At 47.9% G+C, this 19651-nt stretch overlaps 1 protein-coding gene across 2 annotated transcripts in view; it reads left to right on the top strand.

Moving 5' to 3' along the window:
* Nucleotides 1-19651, top strand: part of YPEL2 (yippee like 2) — a 59416-nt gene that overhangs the window by 17726 nt on the left and 22039 nt on the right. Inside the window, exons 1-2 of one of the 2 annotated variants that reach the window (XM_079955940.1) lie at nucleotides 10653-10674; nucleotides 15810-16124. In XM_079955940.1, the coding sequence (XP_079812066.1) occupies nucleotides 16008-16124 (117 nt within the window). In that variant the 5' untranslated portion in view covers nucleotides 10653-10674; nucleotides 15810-16007. Of the gene's footprint in view, nucleotides 1-10652; nucleotides 10675-15809; nucleotides 16125-19651 lie in introns of those variants that run through there. The other variant, XM_079955939.1, reaches the window with a different exon arrangement.

Below are 19651 nucleotides of genomic sequence, written 5' to 3' on the forward strand. Positions count from 1 at the left end.
AGACAGATGCAGACAGATACTGGAGTTGGGATGCCAGACTGCCAGGGCAGAGGTGGGGGAGTGAGAAACTGAGCAGGCAGGCAGGCAGGAAAATATAAAACAACCAGTGATTTGGTCTGCAGGGCGAGAAAAGAGAGAGAGGGAAAATTGCAAGCTGAACTGATTTAGAAGACAAAAGGGGATCTGTTTTCTCTTTACATTTAAATGAGGCGGGTGGGGGTGGAAAACCAGCTCAGCAGTCTCGGTTGGTAACATGATATGCCAAGCCTTAAACTGAATGGGCTAAATATATATCAAGCTCTCGTAGGCCAAAACATAAAATAAATTGGAAATGGATGGCAGTACAGAGTTGGTTCCCTGCATATCCACCCCCCCCCCCGCCACCGCCTAATCCTAGGAAAGGTGATGTTGTTTCACCTGTCTTTACAGGTGTCTGAAGGATGAAGGTCAATGTCCTTCCATTGTTATATTTGGAGATCTGTTAAAGATCGCTGTCCTATTGTTGTTTATCTGAATCATAGGGGACCTGGTCCAGTAGGACAGGCTATACATTGCCCCACCAACATTGGCCTCCCTCCAGGGCTTTCTTAAGCATATGCGGCACCGGGGTGCAAACATCTGTCCACCCCACTCCCCAGTTGCCCAGTCTCAGGCATGCAGGAGGGCAGAGCCTGCCGGCTGCCTCAGCATCTCACTGGCTCGGTCACCCCCGAACTCACAACACAGAGCCGCCCGCAGCAGAAGAGCCTGTCGCGGCACTCCAACCGACCGGCGGGCTCTTCGCTGGACTCAACTCTCGGGCCCCAGACTCTCGGCCTGGCGCCCCTGAGAGCCCGGTGCCCAGGTGCCCCACACCCCTAGCACCTATGGGTAAGATGGCCCTGCCTCCCTCCCTCCCCCCAAAAACACTTGTTGGGTCTTCTTACTTGCTTACTTAGTCATTGGCTCTGGCGCCACCTGCTGTTGGCCTCCATGCCTTCTACCCTGCAAGTCCTAATGGGCACCAGGCACTGCTGCCAAGAGGGTTGGGTTCCTCAGTTAAACACATGATCTACACACCTAGCTGAATTCTCTCTCTCTCTCTCTCTCTCTCTCTCTCTCTCCCCCTCCCTAATCTGAATGGGGATAGTCTGGCTTCAGTGGCCCATGCTCTGGTAACCTTGAGTTCACCTAGTCTTCCACCCTCCTTGAGGCTGTCTGTTCCACTGTCACACAGCTTGTACCATTGGGAAGCTTCTCCTGATACTTAGTCAGAATTGGAGAACAAGTCCCTCTTCTGTGTTACAGGCCGTCAGACATTTGAATACTGCTTTGGTGCATTTATTTCAACTGTCTCTTCTCTGCAGGCCTCCAGCTCTGCCTAACATCTTCTGCCACTGCTGTTCTGTGGTTTGCTTAACAAACCATGAGTTGTTCCACAGACAGTCCGACAAACCATGGCTTGTTTGCCATCTTTGTAATTTGGGGAGCATCTGGGCTGCTCCAAACAAACCATGGTTAAGGACGGGGTGGTGGGGTTCACAGAAAACTGCAAACCAGGGTTCATAAGCCAACAACAAACCCATGGTTCAGTCCCAGTGGGGCTTTTGAGAGTTGTAGGCCGAAACCTCTGGAGGTTGCCATGTTGCGGCAGGCTGTCTTAGGAGTAAACAAAGGAGGTCCTCTGGTTGGTGGTTGGATAACAATTTGCTTTTCCTGGCTGTAAATGGATATATGCCACACCTCAGTGACTGCTTTTAAAACACTGTCAAGTAACTTTACAACCTTGTGTTAGACCTGTCTTTTGGTGACGTAATTTACTAGAGGTGTGTGCGTGTTTCAATATACATTGATCTAAGCTCTTGCAATTCACATTGCCTTGTTTTTGTTTTTAAAAAGACAGGTTAATGAAGTAGTAATCAATTGCTAATCTGTACCAGATCAACAGGTTCTGTGCTCCTTGTAACTGAAGGTTTACGGCCTACCTCAAAGAGTGACCTTAATTTAAAGACTGGCCTCTTTAATCACTTAAGGTTGCCTTTCTTTGGATAGATAATGCAGTCCAAGCTTTTATGGCCAGCATATGTTGGATCAAGCAAAAAGAGCTTTGAGAAATGCGAACCGTCAGGTTTAAGGGAAGGGAAATGAACTGTCTGTTCAATGGTGCAGAAAAGAGGCAGGGTGCATTTCTTCCTGGACTGATCCTTGGATTGCCACTTTGCCAGAGCAAAACCCTCCAGAGCAGCAGCAGCAGCAGCAGCAGCAGCAGCAGCCCAAACTAGCAAACTGCAGCTTTTCACAACACGGGATCATTTGCTGATGGGGGCTGTTAAAGTAGGGTAGCCATATATATTTTTTAGGGAACCCCCAAATTTGTGGAGCGTTTTTCTTAGGGAAACCTGGAAAACAAGTTGCAATCTTTTTTCAGACAAACCCCAAAAACCCCCATAATTTTTCAATTGACTTGCCTAATATCTGGGACATGGGTAGGCAAACTAAGGCCTGGGGGCCGGCTCTGGCCCAATCTCCTTCTCAATCCAGCCCGCGGACGGTCCAGGAATCAACGTGTTTTTACATGAGTAGAATGTGTCCTTTTATTTTAAAATGCATCTGTGGGTTATTTGTGGGGCATAGGAATTCGTTCATTTCCCGCCCCCTTCAAAATATAGTCCAGCCCCCCCCCCCCAAGGTGTGAGGGGCAGTGGACTGGCCCCCTGCTGAAAAAGTTTGCTGACTCCTGATCTAGGACTAAGTGCTGCCTTTCGGAAATTCCCCCATATATCACTTCCATCAATACTAGGAAAATATGGATGTATGGCATAGAAGCAGAAACCGTTTAAAAAGGTGGCAACGCTTAACTGTACCATTGCTAGATTAGGGGTTGTGTATGTTATTATACTGGAACCCAATAGGCCCATCCAAGTTGGCAGCCATCCCTACATCTTTGGGGGAGCAAATTATAATAAATAATAAATACATAATAAAAAATTAAACATTAAAAAAACCTTACATATACAGTGCTTCCTTTAGATGTATTCTAAAGGTTGTATAGTTACTTATCTCCTTGGCTCGGGGTCACATAATTCCATACCTTTTTCTGATGAAAATAGGGACATCCTAAAGAAAACTTGGGACATTCTGGATCAAATCAGAAACCATAATGGTTTTTGTAAATCCGGGACTGTCCCTGGAAAATAGGGACGCTTGGGGGGTCTTGTTACTACCTCCAGCCGCGGAGGCAGGGCAATCGTGGCCAGTACCCATTGATAGCCTTTCTCCTCCATGAACTTGTCCTCTTTTAAAGCTATCGAAGGTGTTGGCCATCACTGGCTCCTGCAGGAATGAGTTCCACAGTTCAGCTGTTTGTTGAGCACTTCCTTTTGTTCCTCCTCAACCTTCAAACATGTAGCTCCATTGGATAGCCCTGCTTGGGTTCTAGTGTTTTTTGAGAGAGAGATTTCCCCCAGAACTTGCTGGGTTCCCAACTCCCATCAGCCCCCACCCACCTTTGCCCAATGATCAGGAATGTAATGTAGTTAAGCAAAAACGGGGGGTCACCAGGTTGACTATCGTGGAATTAAAGGCAGCCTTGTCAAATAGATAGACGTCCATTCTGGAAAACGTCTCTGCGTGCAAAGCATCTATTTTGCCCTGCTGAGGAGCGTGATTAATCGCAAGGGTTTCCTTTTTTTTTTTTTTTTTTTGTATTGACGAGTTCTTGGCAGGATAATGATCACTCGTCGTATTTCTCTGTGATTTGCCAGGGGATGACTTGGGACAACAGCAGGTACATATAATATACCTCGGCGCATCGGCTTGCCTCGATGCCTTTAATTGCTACTTCCCCAAATCGTGCAAAGCCAGCCAATGGTGCAAGCTCTCTAAAGCTGGTAACCATTTCGTTACATGGAACACCCATTGGTTTGGACATATTTTATCATATATTTTTTTAAGTGTTTATCACATGGGAAAGAGAGATAAATTGCTGTTGTTGGCCATAGACACTCAACGCCTCTGGTGTAGGAGGCTATCCAAATCACGCCATGTCCTGGGAGGGTTGCACTGTGCTAATCACCATTTGGCTATTAGCTCATATATCTGAGTTTCTGATACTGCTAAACCTGTGCTTGGCCCAGCTGTTGTTGAACTTGATACTGGTCCCTGCCAGGGGTGGCGGGGATGGCGTTTTGGCAGCCTCTGGGGAACTATGAGTCAGCCACCCCGTTAAGGCTCAACCTTTGGCCATTGGGTGCCCTTCCAGGTGTTTTGGAATAATAATAATAATAGTAATAATAAATATTTTATTTATATCCCACCCTCCCCAGCCGAAGCCGGGCTCAGAGTGGCTAACAACAATAAAAATAACACAATTTACATAAAATCACAATCAATTAATTGAAATGCATTCTAAAATCAATTCATGCTAAAATCAGTTCTAATTCAACCTGGTGGAGTTGGCTGGGGAAGATGGGAGTTGTAGGTTAGGCTGCTGAAGGCTGAGGTCAACCTACACCTTTAGCAGTGCAAGACCTGCCCACATCTCCATTTAAAAAATAATAATAATTTTGCCACCAATGTTTTGGAAAAGCTCTGGTCACCACTCCGGAGGGTGAAGATGCGCACACACGTTCTGGAGATGCTGTGTTCTTGCTTTGCTGACCAGCTAAGCTCCGATTAGCTGTTTGAACTTGATCGTTTGGAAGAGAAGCACTGTGGCGGGGGCGGGGGCGCGCGGGGAGAGCAAGAGAATATATTTGTTCGAGCAGCTCTTGGCCGGCCGCCAAAATGTGCTCAGCAAAACATCTGTTGCTCCACATGGAGCAATGCCAGGAGGTGGCGATTATGTGGCACGATCCAGAAAAAGCAAGGGCAAATGGACATTTATTTTTATATGCATAGCACTGTAGGCTTGGAAGGGGCCCAAGGGGGGTCATCTAGTCCAGCCCCTCCGCAATGCAGGGGTAAGAAATATTTCTCCTTTCGGAAAGGCGCTCACAACTCTCTCAGTTCTGCGGGCTTGAGGGCTGCCCTGCCCTCTGCTCTGCCCCCGTGGGATGGGTGCCAATCCTGATGGTGGGTGGGGAAGCTGGTTGCAACCCAAGACTGAAACTGCTGTTTGGCGAAGCAGGGAGAGAGATCCTGCCTGGAGGGGGTGGGTGGGGAATCTGATGGATCCAGCCAACTTTCGCACACCATCTGCACCTTACATTTGAAGCAGTATTATGCCACTTTATAAAGAGTCAAGTATTCCTTCCTCCGCAAAAAGAAGAAGAGAGAATCTTGGGAACTCTAGTTTGTTAAGGGTGTTGAAAAAAGGCATTAGGAGACACCTCACAGAGCTACAATTTCCAGAGCCGTGTAGCAATGGGTCCCGTTTCCCAGGGAAGCTACAGTTCCCAAGGTGCTTTGGAGGAAACCATGACAGTTTGAAGTGGTATGTGGCTGCTTTAAAGTGTAAAGGTAAAGGGACCCCTGACCATTAGGTCCAGTTGTGACCGACTCTGGGGTTGTGGCGCTCATCTCGCTTTATTGGCCGAGGGAACCAGCGTTCATGTGGCCAGCAGAACTAAGCCACTTCTGGCGAACCAGAGCAGCGCACGGAAACACCATTTACCTTCCCACCGGAGCGGTACCTATTTATCTACTTGCACTTTGACGTGCTTTCGAACTGCTAGGTTGGCAGGAGCAGGGACCGAGCAACGGGAGCTCACCCTGTCGTGGGGATTCGAACCGCCGACCTTCTGATCGGCAAGGCAAGCCCTAGGCTCTGTGGTTTAACCCACAGCGCCACCCGTGTCCCTGTCGCTTTAAAGTGTAGATGGAGCCTAAAAGTTGCTGTGCTACCCAGGAAATGGCAGGACAGAGTCTCAAAGTTGTACTCTCCCAAGCCCACATTCCCAACATGTTTGCAGTCCTGTCTCAGGGACGTCTACTCTGGCTCGGTCATGTTCGCAGAATGGAAGATAGCAGGATCCCCAAGGACATGCTTTAGGCACCGGGCCTGTTGGCAGACCAACTCTGCACTACAAAAATGTCTGCAAATGTGGCATGAAGATAGGCTATATCAACTTTGCTGAGTGGGAATGGCTTCTGAGAGGAGCCTGAACCCAGTGCTTGAAGGATGGTGTGGCGTTTGCCCTCCTAGGTGGGTCATAAGGAAAGGGTTAAATGAGTGTGAAGTGATTGGCCAGTGGGAACCCAAGGGGAGGAGTTAGATTTGGAGTTGTTTGGAAGTCAGTTGAGAGTTGGGAGTTGGAGAAGGAAGAGGGAGGATAAGTCTGTGGGTTGGTCGAGTTTTGATGTGAGAGAGTGAGAAGAACTGATAGGAGTCAGATAGACAGTTGGGATAATCAGTTAGCAGTTATTAGGAAGGTATAGGCCGGTAAAGAAACTAAGATTAAGAAACCGACAAGAGAAATTATCTGAAACCATACACTTGTTAATGCTTATAAAATAAACTTCTTTATTTGGATAAATGTTAACAATTGTCTGGACTCTGTGTGTACCCGAGAGAAACGGGTTGGTGGCTGCGGGGAAGCAATCACAGTGGTGGCACAGGGATCAATAGACCGTCAAACGTCCGGGGACCCTGTGTGATCGCCACAGATGGATAGTCAGTTTGTGCATTCAAAACAGTGACCAGAGGAGGAATGGCTGCTGGGAGGAGCGCAGAGAGAAGAAACACCATAGTGTATCTGCTGCAGCAGCACGACCGGATGTCTTCCTCTGCCCCAACTGCAACAAAACATGTCTCTCCCATATCGGTCTCTACACCCACAGCAGGCGCTGTAACTCCCCAGTGGTTTGTCTTGCAAGAGAGTTAGATACCAACAACCCAGGCAAACATGGGATTGTGGGTTCAATCTCTTACCTGGTTGTGTTACGGCAGGGCTCGGCCAGTGGGACAAATTCGGACCCCAAGCTTCTCTGTGTGGCCCTCTGGGCTCTCACCAGCCCAGTTCTACACCTTCATTGTTTACCCCTGGCTGGAGTGTGTCTGTTCATTCTGATAATGCCCAAATATGTGACTAGCCAAAATTCAAACCCGCCCACTTTTGCCTTTGGCCCTGCCCACCTGTGGCATGTGGCCCTTGGAAGGTTGCCCATCACTGGGTGCGGCCCTAGAGCTGAAGAAATTTCCCAAGTACAGTGGTACCTCGGGTTAAGAACTTAATTCGTTCTGGAGGTCTGTTCTTAACCTGAAGCACCACTTTAGCTAATGGGGCCTCCAGCTGCCGTCGCGCCGCGGAGCACAATTTCTGTTCTCATCCTGAAGCACAGTTCTTAACCCGAGGTACTATTTCTGGGTTAGCGGAGTCTGTAACCTGAAGCGTATGTAACCCGAGGTACCACTGTATATGTCTCCAGCTTTCAAAAAGAGAAAGGTGGAGTTCTTATCAGCATCACTTCAGTTCTGGATTTCCAGTTTAAAGGATCTCTGATCTATTCCGTGGCCATGAATGAAGTCGAAGTTCAGTCGCTTATTTGGCGCATGGCTGTCCGACCATGCTGAAATAGAAAAATAAAGTTGATGTGTCCCTGCAACCCCAAATAATGTAATGCTTCCTAACCTGCAACATCCTCTCCTTTCCAAAGCCCTAGCTTGGGTGGGTGGGTGTAGAACATCTGCTTTGCATCTAGAAGGTCCAAGGTCCAATGTCAAATGGCATCTCCGGGTAGGGCTGTGAAATACCCACCTCCTGAAAATCTGGACTGATGCTGTTGGTCAGTGTCAACGATACTGAGCTTGATGGATGGATGGGGTGACTCAGCATAAGGCAGCCTCCTGTGTTTGTGGAATATATATATTTTTAATGGGAAAGTAGGATACAGCTTCTGTCTCACCATAAAAAGGCACAGCAGAGTGATGTGCGACACTGGCGTGAGTCACGATTCTGCCAGTTTCTCACTGGGGTCCCTTGCTGCACAAATGTGTGAAAAGTGTCTCATTTCTTCAAGAGAGGGGCTGGCAAAATGAATTCTGCATTGAGGAAGGGAGGAAGTTCGGTGGAAGAGGTTTGTGGGATGTTAATTTTTTCTTTTAAGGACTGGGATTTTTAAATTTTGCTTTAGCAAGCCTAGAGCAGGGGCAGGGAACTTTTCTGCCCAAGAGCTCAGGTCCATCCCTGCCCACCTGCCCTCGCTGTGACATCAGATGCGGCTGTGCTTTGTAGCCCCGACCGTCAGGACGTCAAAGAGCAGCATGGACCGGTTTGAAAGCCCTTTTGCAAAAGGTCCAGCGCTGTTTTTTAAACCTCTGGGAGTTTTGAAGAGCAGTCCAGGGCTGGGTGGAAAGCAGCTTTCAGACAGCAGCATGCTGCGTGCATCTGTTCTGCAGGTAGCATAGGATCCAACCCTGAACCTGCATCCATTAGCTGATGTTGCCCCCAACAGAGCGATGCCAGCTGAGTGGAAGGTGGATATGGGTTTTGAAACAACATCTTGCGGGCCTCGATTGGCCTGCAAGTCAGAGACTGCTCTCTGCCTGCCCACCCGCCCTCCTTTGACCTCCCTGTGTCCTCCTTTGAGCTTGGCCCTGGGTGTCCTGAGGCCTTGGGTACCACGCAGTGTGCATGGCCCTGGCACAGAAATTTGTGGGTGCCCAGCCCTTTCATGGGGAATTTTGTGGGTGCTCAGACACCCAGGGCCCCAGGGGGTTGGCACCTATGCCAGACCTTGTGAGGTGAGTGCCGTCTAGACGTTTAAAATACACATCAAGCAGTAGTAAGAGAGGAATTTTCCCCATAGCATATACAGAGTGCAGAATGTCCAACAAGAAGGCATAGCTGCTCCATACTTGGAAAAGAGTTGTGTATATATGGGGAAGAGACCATTGCTCAGTGAATAGAACATATGCTTTGGCTCAGATTTCATCCCCAGTTAGAAAGGACCCGAGGTAGCTGGCAAGGGATGCTGCCAGTCAGAGCAGACAATACTGGGCTCAATGAGCAAATGATCTGGCCTTAGATTGGCAGATTCTTACAGGATAAGGTAAGGTGGAGAAGTGTTTTCAGTTCAAGGGCCATGCTCCTTTCTGTTTGTGAATTTTGTGGCTTTTTCATACAGTAGGTAGGGTTACCATATGACCAGAATTTCCCAAACATAGCTGGGATTCTGTCACCATAAACAGCGTCCAAGCGGGAATCGCTGAACGTCCAGGGAAATCCAGGCGTATCACAGCTCATGTCGGAAGTGTAACTCCAACAACTTTGTTGTGTCCAGATTTTCACTTTTTGACAGGAGGCTACACACGCACTCACAGGAGCCTCTCTCATCTAGACAAGCAAGAGACACTTATCAGAGTTCAAGGACACATTCCAGCTGGTCGCAATCATTCACACTTGTCAGCAAGTTTACACTTATCTACAGCTCAGTAGGGTTTGCCAACTGATCTCATACTGGCTAGCTCTTCTGCCCATAATAGCCAGTTGATTGGCCGAGAGTGGCAGGGGAAGCCTTTTTGTGTGTGTGTGAGAGAGAGAGAATGAGAGGGTGAAATATACTCAGAGTCGCAAAGTGATTTCATGCTCTTTATTCAGCTCATAGTGGGGAGGAGGAATGAATGAAAGTCCCCTCAAAGTATCTGCTTTATATACATTATTTACACAATAGGCTGCACATGATTGGCTAATTCCGGAATTCTACTGTAAGCCAATCAGGTTGTGGATTCACTTCTATCTGGAGCATGATTGGGTGGTTCCTGCCAACCAATCATACTGCTGCATTGTTCTAGGACCAATCAGACTGCTGCATTCTGAATCCTATTGTTCTATGACCAATCAGACTGCTGCATTTTGGATCCTATTGTTCTAGAACCAATCAGACTGCTGCAGTTTGGATCCTATTCAACTCAGTACATAACAGAGGGAAAGGGCATGTGGAGCAGAGCAGACCTTGCCACCCAGGCAAAGGCTCGCTAAAAAACACACCTCATTCCCAACAAAGAGAGGGCGCAGCTTTAAACCGCTGGAGGGGGCGTTGATTTGAGGGAAGCCCCTATTTAAGGAGCAGGGAGTGGAAGTCAAACACTCCCTAATCTTGAAATACTCCAGCAGCCTTCCCATCAGGAATGGAAACAGAAGGCTCTGGGCTTTAAATAGCTCAAAAAGGCCTTTTCCATCCAGCCAGAAGCTGGTCGAAGCATAAAAGAAGGGGCCGTGGGAGGCTGCAACTGGTTTTATTTATATATTTTATGCGACCAACAATGGCTACGTGTGGGCATAGTCAAACCGGCTCTTTACACAGCTGGAAGTTGAATTAGGATCTGCAGGTTGGCAGCCCGTTTTCTCTGAAAGCTACCTTAATTCTGAGTCGGGCTCTTGGCCCATCAAGCTCAGTACAGTATTGCCTACACCATGGGTAGGCAAACTAAGGCCCGGGGGCCGGATTCGGCCCAATTGCCTTCTAAATCTGGCCCGCGGACGGTCCAGGAATCAGCATGTTTTTACACGAGTAGAATGTGTGCTTTTATTTAAAATGCATCTCTGTGTTATTTGTGGAGCATAGGAATTCGTTCATATTTTCTTTTCAAAATCTAGTCCGGCCCCCCACAAGGTCTGAGGGAGAGTGGACCGGCCCCCTGCGGAAAAAGTTTGCTGACCCCTGGCCTACACTGACTGGCAGCAGCTGGGGCAAAGCTGAGGCTCTTCCACTGAAACACAACAATCTCCCAGTCCTCACGATTCTGGATTAAGGGTTGGTTTCATTAGAACCCCTTGCTGATTTGGAGGCCTCCGAAGATAGCATCGCTCAATGTGTCACGAGGGTCCCCGAGGTGGAGGAAGCAGTCTTCATCTGTGTTTGGAAACCAGACGCCATGTTGAATCAAGATGGCGGACCAGTGACCCTTAATTGGACATTAGCACACAGGCACAAATGGATTTGGGGCTGGGTCAGGCAGGAGCCCAGGGTTGGTTGTGCCCTAAAACTCACAAAGGCACTATCCATATAAAAAACCACAATGTTTTTGGGTTTCCTTGGTGGTGCCGGGAAGTCCCCACTAGTAAACAAATAGACCAAGATGCCCCAATGAGAGCCCCAGAAAGCAGGACCTGAGCGCCACAAAAACGCTCCCTCCACTTCTGAGTGGAGGCTGAATTCAGCCATTGTGGCTGGTAGCCCACCTGCGTTCCAAGCCTGCCTCACCTTCCGTAATCCGGAATCCGAGAGGTTTGGCAAGCGGCAGGCAAGCTCAGCATCTTGAGGGCTTCCCTCCCTTTCCCCCCCCCCCCCTGCTGAAAAGCCGATCTGCTCAGTTGGCAGTTCTGCAAAGTGTTGCATTCCCTTTCTCTCTCTCTTTTTTAGGCTTAAAAGCGCTGAGTTTACTGTGATGGTGATGGCAGAGGGCCCTTGCTCAGCAGTTTACGAGACAAGTGAGGCGTTTGTGCCTGTCATTGCCCTCCTGGGGCAGAGCGGAACAGGGATCCGCGGTGGCTGGCTGGGGAGAAAACCGTCAGCTAGGGACATTTTGGAGTGTCTGTCGTTAGAATCGCAAAGTTGGCAGGGACTCCAATGGTCATCTAGTACACCCCCCCCCCACAACACTGGCCTTATGGTAAAGGTAAAGGGACCCCTGACCATTAGGTCCAGTCGTGACCGACTCTGGGGTTGTGGCGCTCATCTCGCTTTACTGGCCGAGGGAGCCGGCGTACAGCTTCTGGGTCATTTGGCCAGCATGACTAAGCCACTTCTGGCAAACCAGAGCTGCGCACGGAAACACCGTTTACCTTCCCGCCTATTTATCTACTTGCACTTTGATGTGCTTTCAAACTGCTAGGTGGGCAGGAGCAAGGACCGAGCAACGGGAGCTCACGCCGTTGCGGGGATTCAAACCACCGACTTTCTTATCAGCAAGTCCTAGGCTCTGGGGATTAACCCACAGCGCCACACGCGTCCCTGGCCTTATAGTAGCTGTGAGCTATTTCATTTAATACTCCACCTTCCCAGGGAACTCTGGGAATTGTAGCTCTGTGAAGGGAATAGGGGCCTCCTCGCCACTCTACAGTTCCCAGAATTCCTTGGTATGACCCCACTTTTCATGTATGGTGTATATTGGGCCTGGGGCCTTCTCATCCTGTGCGGCAATGGTACCCCATACCCTCCAACATTTCTCTGATGAAAATAGCGATGTCCCATTCCACATTTTACTCTTTATACCACACAAATCTTATCGGGTTGCCCCAGCCACTCTGGGCAGCTTCCAACATATATGAAAACATAATAAAACATTAAACATTTTTTTTAAAAAAACTTCCCTATACAGGGTTGCCTTCAGAAGGCTCAGGGGTCAGATACAGTAGTGCCTCGGGTTACATACGCTTCAGGTTACAGACTCCGCTAACCCAGAAATAGTGCTTCAGGTTAAGAACATTGCTTCAGGATGAGAACAGAAATCGTGCTCTGGCGGTGCGGCAGCAGCAGGAGGCCTCATTAGCTAAAGTGGTGCTTCAGGTTAATAACAGTTTCAGGTTAAGTACAGACCTCCGGAATGAATTAAGTACTGAACCGAGGTACCGCTGTAACTCCATACCCTCCAACATTCCTCCAATGAAAATATGGACATCCTAAGGAAAAGTGGGACATTCTGGGTTCAAATCAGAAACTGGGATGGCTTTTCTAAATCAGGGACATCCCTGGAAAATAGGGACACTTGGAGGGTTTGGTACCCTAGCGCACAGTTTGGGGGTCTTTCTGCTTTACATCCTCTAAACACCCCGGGGGTTTCTGTGGGGGACGAAGTCTATGGTTGAAACTTCCCTTCTGTCTAGTGAGCCAGGCAGCTGGATCGATTGGGATCTCTTCTGCTCTCCTAGTGTCTCCATCCACTGTGGTATCTCTCAAATCCCCCTTAGTGATCAGCAGTGCTGCCTCTGCTGAGCTGGGGGCACGCCGTTGTTGTGTTGAGATTTGTGGTTTGGGGTCTTTTTGTTAGGGAGATGATTTTCAGCAGGACAGAAATATTGGAGGTCACCTTTTGGGAGATCAATTCTTCTGCTTTTGGCAAGTTATTTCAGCCAGCTTAGAGAAAACTTTTTCTGCTTTCCCCCTTTCATTTTGTCTGCTGGGGAGTTTCCCCTCCAAGTTAACCAGATAATAAAGTGATTTTTTTTTTTTTAATTTAAAAAGCCCCTAGGTAATACAATGGATGGGGGAAGTGTGTTTACATCAAAAAGAATGAATACCCTATGGTTTTAGCAGAAAGGCTGTGTTACGTCAAATATGCTTAATATGCGGAAGGATTGTTTAAACTGGCCACTTCTAAATTGGAGGAAGAACAGCTGGGGCCATAATGCAGATCAGGGATTTTCCAGCGACAATGCTATCCATGTGCTTTTTGGCTCCCAAAGATGCTCTTTTCTGAAAACTTTTATCTTCAGCTGCTGGAGAGAGATGATTTTCAGCATGGACCTGGTGTGTGGACCCCAATCTCGATAGGGGAACATTCCTGACCAAATGGGGGCTGCTGCTTTTTATCTCCTCTTCAGAATAAAAACAGCCAGTTTCTGTGTATGAAAAATATTCTGTGTCATTTGGTCCTCAGTTGATTGATTGCCTGAGTTTTTAATATATTTGAAACCTGCATCAAATCAGCATATGCCCAAAACTATATATCTATCTATATTTATATGAAAATGGTGCATCTTGCTGCTTGAAGCTTGTTTTTTTAAAAAAAGTACCTGTATATATATATATTAAAGAATCTGCCTTGCCTAACGATAAGCACCGTTTAAGTCAATAAAAATAGTAGCCCAATAACAGCAGACACTTGCTAAGTAGGTCCCGTAGAACACAGTAGGATTAACTTCCTACATCTGAGTAAACATGCAAAGGACCTATTTCGTTCAATATTTTTTCAACTCCTACCACCCCTAATTGCTGTCAGTATAGGGTTGTAAACCATAAACCCATATTGACCAGCCTGGCACCTTCTAGATGTTTGGAACTACAATTCCCATCAGCTCCAGGCAACTCTGGTGGGAGTTCTAGCCCCACAAATACATGGCAGTTTATTCAATAAGTAAAAGTAGTTCCTTGACAATTACCCCATCCATTGACCATCTCTATAAGTAAAAGGACTAGACACATGATCAGGCTTCCCCAAACTCGGCCCTCCAGACTACAACTCCCATCACCCCTTGCTAACAGGACCAGTGGTCAGGGATGATGGGAATTGTAGTCCCAGAACATCTGGAGGGCTGAGTTTGGGGATGCCTGGACATGATGACGAATATATCTTGAACTGGGGGAGGGCCAATCATTGTTTCTCAACTAGGAGGGTATACCTCTCCCAGGGGGGTGCTTATGGAGATATGGGGAGGGGCGGGTGAGTATTTTCAAAAAACACCAGCAGCCTAAGTTAAAAAATGTGAAAGTCCCAAAATTTTGTTGCAAACAGAATAATCAGGCGAGCCATGTTTGAAGGGGAAGCGTAGGATTTTTAGCTAAAAGGGGAGCTAAAAACGTTGAGAAATTCTGCCCCAGATGTTGTTGGATTCCCATCAACCCTGACCATGCTGCCTGGGGCTGGTGGGAGTTCACCAACATCTGGAAAGCTACAGTTTCTCCCCCCGCCTGCCTGCCCTGGGTTAAAGAATATAGGCCTGTCTGGGAAGTGACCTGGGTCTCTATTGAGAACATAGGAACCAGCCTTATACTGAATCAGACCTTTGGTCCATTTAGCCCAGTATTGTCTGCACTGACTGGCAGCCTCTCTGCAAGGTTCCAGGCAGGCGTGCCTCCCAGCCCTACCTGGAGCTGCCAGAGATTAAACCCTGCGACCTTCTGCATGCAGAGCAAGTGCTCTCTCCATTGAGCTGTAGGCAGCCCTTCCTCATATTTGAAATACTTAGGTGCTAAGACACTTTCCTGGGATTTAAGTCCCACTGAGCTTAATGGAGCTTATATTTCTGAGTCAACATATAGATAAGATTGCACTGTAAAAACTGGCAGTTTTAGCCCCACAAATGCACCCCTGGAGGCGTCATTTTGTTGATTTAAAAATAAAGAGACAGAGGGCTAGAAACTTGAAAACTGGTCAGGAAGCAAACAGGCCGAACCTGTTTTGTATTCTGTGTTGTGAAAGCACAACTGTGTTTCTGGAGAAGCTCTTTTCTCCACCCCTATTTTTTATCTCCTTTTTTTTAAAAAAAGGAAATTTCTAGTGTTCACAACTCTACCAAAGACACCTTTCGAGAGATCTGGTGTTGGAGACTTCGGCATGCTTGCTAAATTTTTCATTGGCTTTGCCCGGACTAACTTCTGAGTAAACCCACCTAAGGTTGTGCTGTAAGGAAAGCCGTTTCTAGGAGCTGAGGGAAAAACCCGGCATATTTCAAATTGCATTTTCTTCTTGGCAAATAATTGGGGACTAGGAGTTGACAGATTCCAGGTGTGTGTTGATGTGTGAACCGGGACAGGTTTTTAATTTATTTGTTTCCCCATTGCAAAATGATTGGGGCTGCTCATGCAAGAAACAGACTTGAGAGGTTTTAGGTGTGTGTGCATCTGCAAACACAGGTTCGTCATTCACAACTGGAACTTGAGCTATTATAGATGTTTCTGCATGTGTGCGTGCATTTGTGTGTGTGTGCATGTGTGTGTAAGCCCAGGCTTAAATTCAATTTTCTTATTGGAAAACCTGGTGTTTCTCATTTAGAACGGGAACTTTCAGAGGTGTCTGCATGCAAATTCAACTTTCTGCTTGGAAAACTATCAGGGTTGCTCCTTCAGAACTGGAACCTGGGAAATTTCAGGTGTCTGCCTGTGCAGCTTTTTATCTGTTTAAACCCTTCGTTTCACTTCCTTGTTTTTCCTTCTTCCGCCCTCCGCAGGTCCGAGCGGGTCGTCGACCGGCCCCTGCGCCAGGTTCTCTTCCCCCGAAGCCGTCGCCAGCGTGTGGAGCCTGCCCCACACCTGCCCCCTGCCAAGCCACGGCCTTCACCTGCGTGTTCCAGTGTTTCCCCTGCGACCCGTCTTGTGGGAGCGCCTCCTGGGCCACCCCCGAGTTCACCCAGCGCTCCGTGGCTCCAATGGTGAAGATGACCCGGTCCAAGACCTTCCAAGCTTACCTGCCTTCGTGCCACAGAACCTACAGCTGCATCCACTGCCGAGCCCACCTGGCAAACCACGACGAACTCATTTCCAAGGTACGCCTTGGGAGCGCCGGACTCCAGGGCTTACGAGCAGGGAGAAGGGGCAGTTGCCTCCCCCGTCCCGCTTGTGGGCTTTCCAGAGGTGTCGGGGTTGGCCCCGGGATGCTGGGCTGAATCGGCCTTGGGCTTGGTCCAGCAGAGCTCTTCCTGTGTGGACCGGGCGTCTCTTATGGGGATTTTGAAACGCCTTGTTGCCTTGGATAATAAGGACCCGTGTGGAAAACTTTAGGCCGAGGAGCCGCCACAAGACGGCCACCAGGTTTTATGGAATCGTGTTGCCCCCTCCTCCAAAGGCATATAAGGTTCTTCTTAGGTAAAGGTAAAGGGACCCCTGACCATTAGGTCCAATCGTGGCCGACTCTGGGGTTGCGGCGCTCATCTTGTTTGGCCGAGGGAGCCGGCGTACAGCTTCCGGGTCATGTGGCCAGCATGACTGAGCCGCTTCTGGCAAACCAGAGCAGCACCCAGAAATGCCATTTACCTTCCCGCCGGAGCGGTACCTATTTATCTACTTGCACTGGTGTGCTTTCGAACTGCTAGGTTGGCAGGAAAGGTTCTTCTTAATCCTCACTAATAACCCTGCGAGGTAGGCGAGGCTGCAAGTGGCTGGCCCAGGGTCACCCAGCGAGCTTCATGGCGGAATGGAGATGTGCGAACTGTGGCCTCTTTCCCGCCCTCCCCCGCCGCTGCCCTCCTAGTCTGAAACCTTAACCACTGCACCACACTGCCTCTCCGTTCCTATTCCTGTAGAATCATAGAATTGTAGAGTTGGAAGGGACCCCAAGGCTCATCTAGTCCAGCCCCCCCTGCAATGCAAGACTCTCAGCTAAAGCAGTGATGACAGATGGCCATACAATCTTTTTTAAAAAAAATAATATTCATTTTCGTTCATTACATACATCTCAAATCCTTAGCATTTACTATATATTCCTCCCTCCCTCCCCTCCAACAATTCTCGCAACTTGCGTTTCTGGTTTAGTTTCTATTTTCACCTGCTTTGCTATCTCTCAACAGAAAAAGTTATTAATAACATAACATCAAACCTTAAAAACATAAAAATAACATTAAATACATCATCTTATTTCACTAGCTTCCAAACATTTTCTGGTGCTAATAATGTGGATGTTTATTTCAATCCTGCCATCAAGTCTATTGTCTTTCTTTGTTTCTGCAAATATAATAGGAATGGTTCCCAGTCTTTTTCAAAGTCTCCGTTGTCTTTTTCTCTTAGACAGATGGCCACACAATCTTAAAAACCTCCCAGGAAGGAGAGAGCACAACCTTCTGAGGGAGACTGTTCCACTTCCCAAACAGCTCTTGCTATCAGAAAGTTCTTCCTGATGTTCAGCTGGACTCTCTTGTACCAAAGCACTGATGTATTTTGCCTCTTTTACACTCCTTCAGAGAGGCCTTCCTCATCTGCCTCCTTGACTTTTCAGATGACTGCAGGGTTAGGCTTGTGATAAAATGCCGTGCATTTATTTATCCCCTATCCATCTCCCTTCTTCTGTGTAGGTTTCCGCCACCCCTAGTTTTATCCTGCCAACAAGCCTGCGGGGTAGGCCAGGCTGAGATACGTTTACAGTGGTACCTTGGGTTAAGTACTTAATTTGTTCCGGAGGCCCGTACTTAACCTGTAACTGTTCTTAACCTGAAGCACCACTTTAGCTAATGGGGCCTCCTGCTGCTGCCGCGCCGCCGGAGCACGATTTCTGTTCTCGTCCCGAAGCAAAGTTCTTAACCTGAAGCACTATTTCTGGGTTAGCAGAGTCTGTAACCTGAAGCGTATGTAACCTGAGGTACCACTGTATTGGCCTTCAAAGCGGCATGGAAAGGACCATTCTCAGGAACCTGCCTTGAGCTCTTTTGCCAGCTGCAGGCTTCTTGAAAAGTCACTTTGGCTTCCCAGAGAGGCTGGCTGTGGGTCAGAGAAGGGCACAGCTTTTCATCTGACCATCCTTCCAAGGACCGCATACTGTTGGTGGGCAGGACCAGAGGAAAAAGTGGGTGGATCAACGAATTAGCATTTTACCTTTGGACAGGAGGCTCATTTCTATAACTGCTCTCTGCCCTCCATGCAGCCAAGCAAGAGGCGTTATCAGAGTCCGAGAACACATTTCTGCCAGGCAAAAACATGCAAGGAGGTTGTGCAAGGGGTGAGGCTGGAGGAGGGGGTGTGGTCTGGGGAGAGTCCCGAGGGCCAGTGGAGAGGTGCAAAGGGCCCATAAATGGCCCTCGGTCTGGAAGCCCCCCACCCTTTCCTTTCACCTTTTCCGTTTCCACTTTTTATTTGTGTTCTACCTTTCTATATTACACCATACACAAGGCGGTTTACAAACTGAAGAAACAACAAAATAGACAAATCACACGCCTAATAACAATCTGACCCCATACAAAAAAAGTCACAATAAAAACATTACTTTAAAACTAACAACATATTGAATAAAGCAACAGTCAGTAATCCGTTAGAATGTAATTGTTGTTGTTTAGTCGTTGTGTCTGCCTCTTCATGACTCCATGGACCAGAGCACGCCAGGCACTCCTGTCTTCCACTGCCTCCCGCAGTTTGGTCAAACTCATGCTGGTAGCTTCGAGAACACATCCAACCATCTCGTCCTCTGTCGTCCCCTTCTTTCCCAACACCCGTCTTTTCCAGGGAGTCTTCTCTTCTCAGGTGGTAGCCAAAGTATTGGAGTCTCAGCTTCAGGATCTGTCCTTCCAGTGAGCACTCAGGGCTGATTTCCTTAAGAATGGAGAGGTTTGATCTTCTTGCAGTCCATGGGACTCTCAAGAGTCTCCTCCAGCACCATAATTCAAAAGCATCCATTCTTCGGCGATCAGCCTTCTTTATGGTAATAGCAAAGCATAAAATTAAATGTCAGCAAATAATAATTGTTTACACTTAGGAATTACAATAAAGAATTACTAAACTATAATCAATGGAAATAATGGAAAGTCACAATGCATAAAAGACCACAAAACTTACAAACCCATGTAAAAGGATCAAATTGAAAAACAAGGACACCAGGACCCTTTCTCTTGCCCTCCACCAAATCTCTCTCTCTCTCTCTCTCTCTCTCTCTCTCTCTCTCTCTCTCTCTCACACACACACACACACACACACACACACACAGAGAAACATTTCGGCACATAGACGTGTTGCTTTCCAAAGGAAAATGTGGTCCTTAATCAGCAGATTCTATTTGGGGAGGCACATTGATCACCCAGTGCTTTTAAGCAGGCCCCTTAAATCCATTCCGGGAAGTGAGCATATGGAAACTCATTTTTTGCTTTCTCATTGGGTGGTTTAGTGGGTCTCCCTTCCCGCCCGCCCCCCCCCCCCGTCTTTGGCAGGTGTGATGGTGAAAGGGTTTTGTTTCAGCTGCATTGTATCTCATCTGTAAGAAGAGCTACGTGGTGGCTTTGTAGTCCGGCCAAGAAAGTTCTTAGGAGGTTTAAGCGAAAGCAGAGTGGCGACGGGCAGATGCGGCTCAGTTTATTTCTGTGGATTCTTGTATCCC

Source organism: Podarcis cretensis (assembly GCF_951804945.1).
Source record: "Podarcis cretensis genome assembly, chromosome: 15".
Lineage (NCBI taxonomy): Eukaryota > Metazoa > Chordata > Lepidosauria > Squamata > Lacertidae > Podarcis > Podarcis cretensis.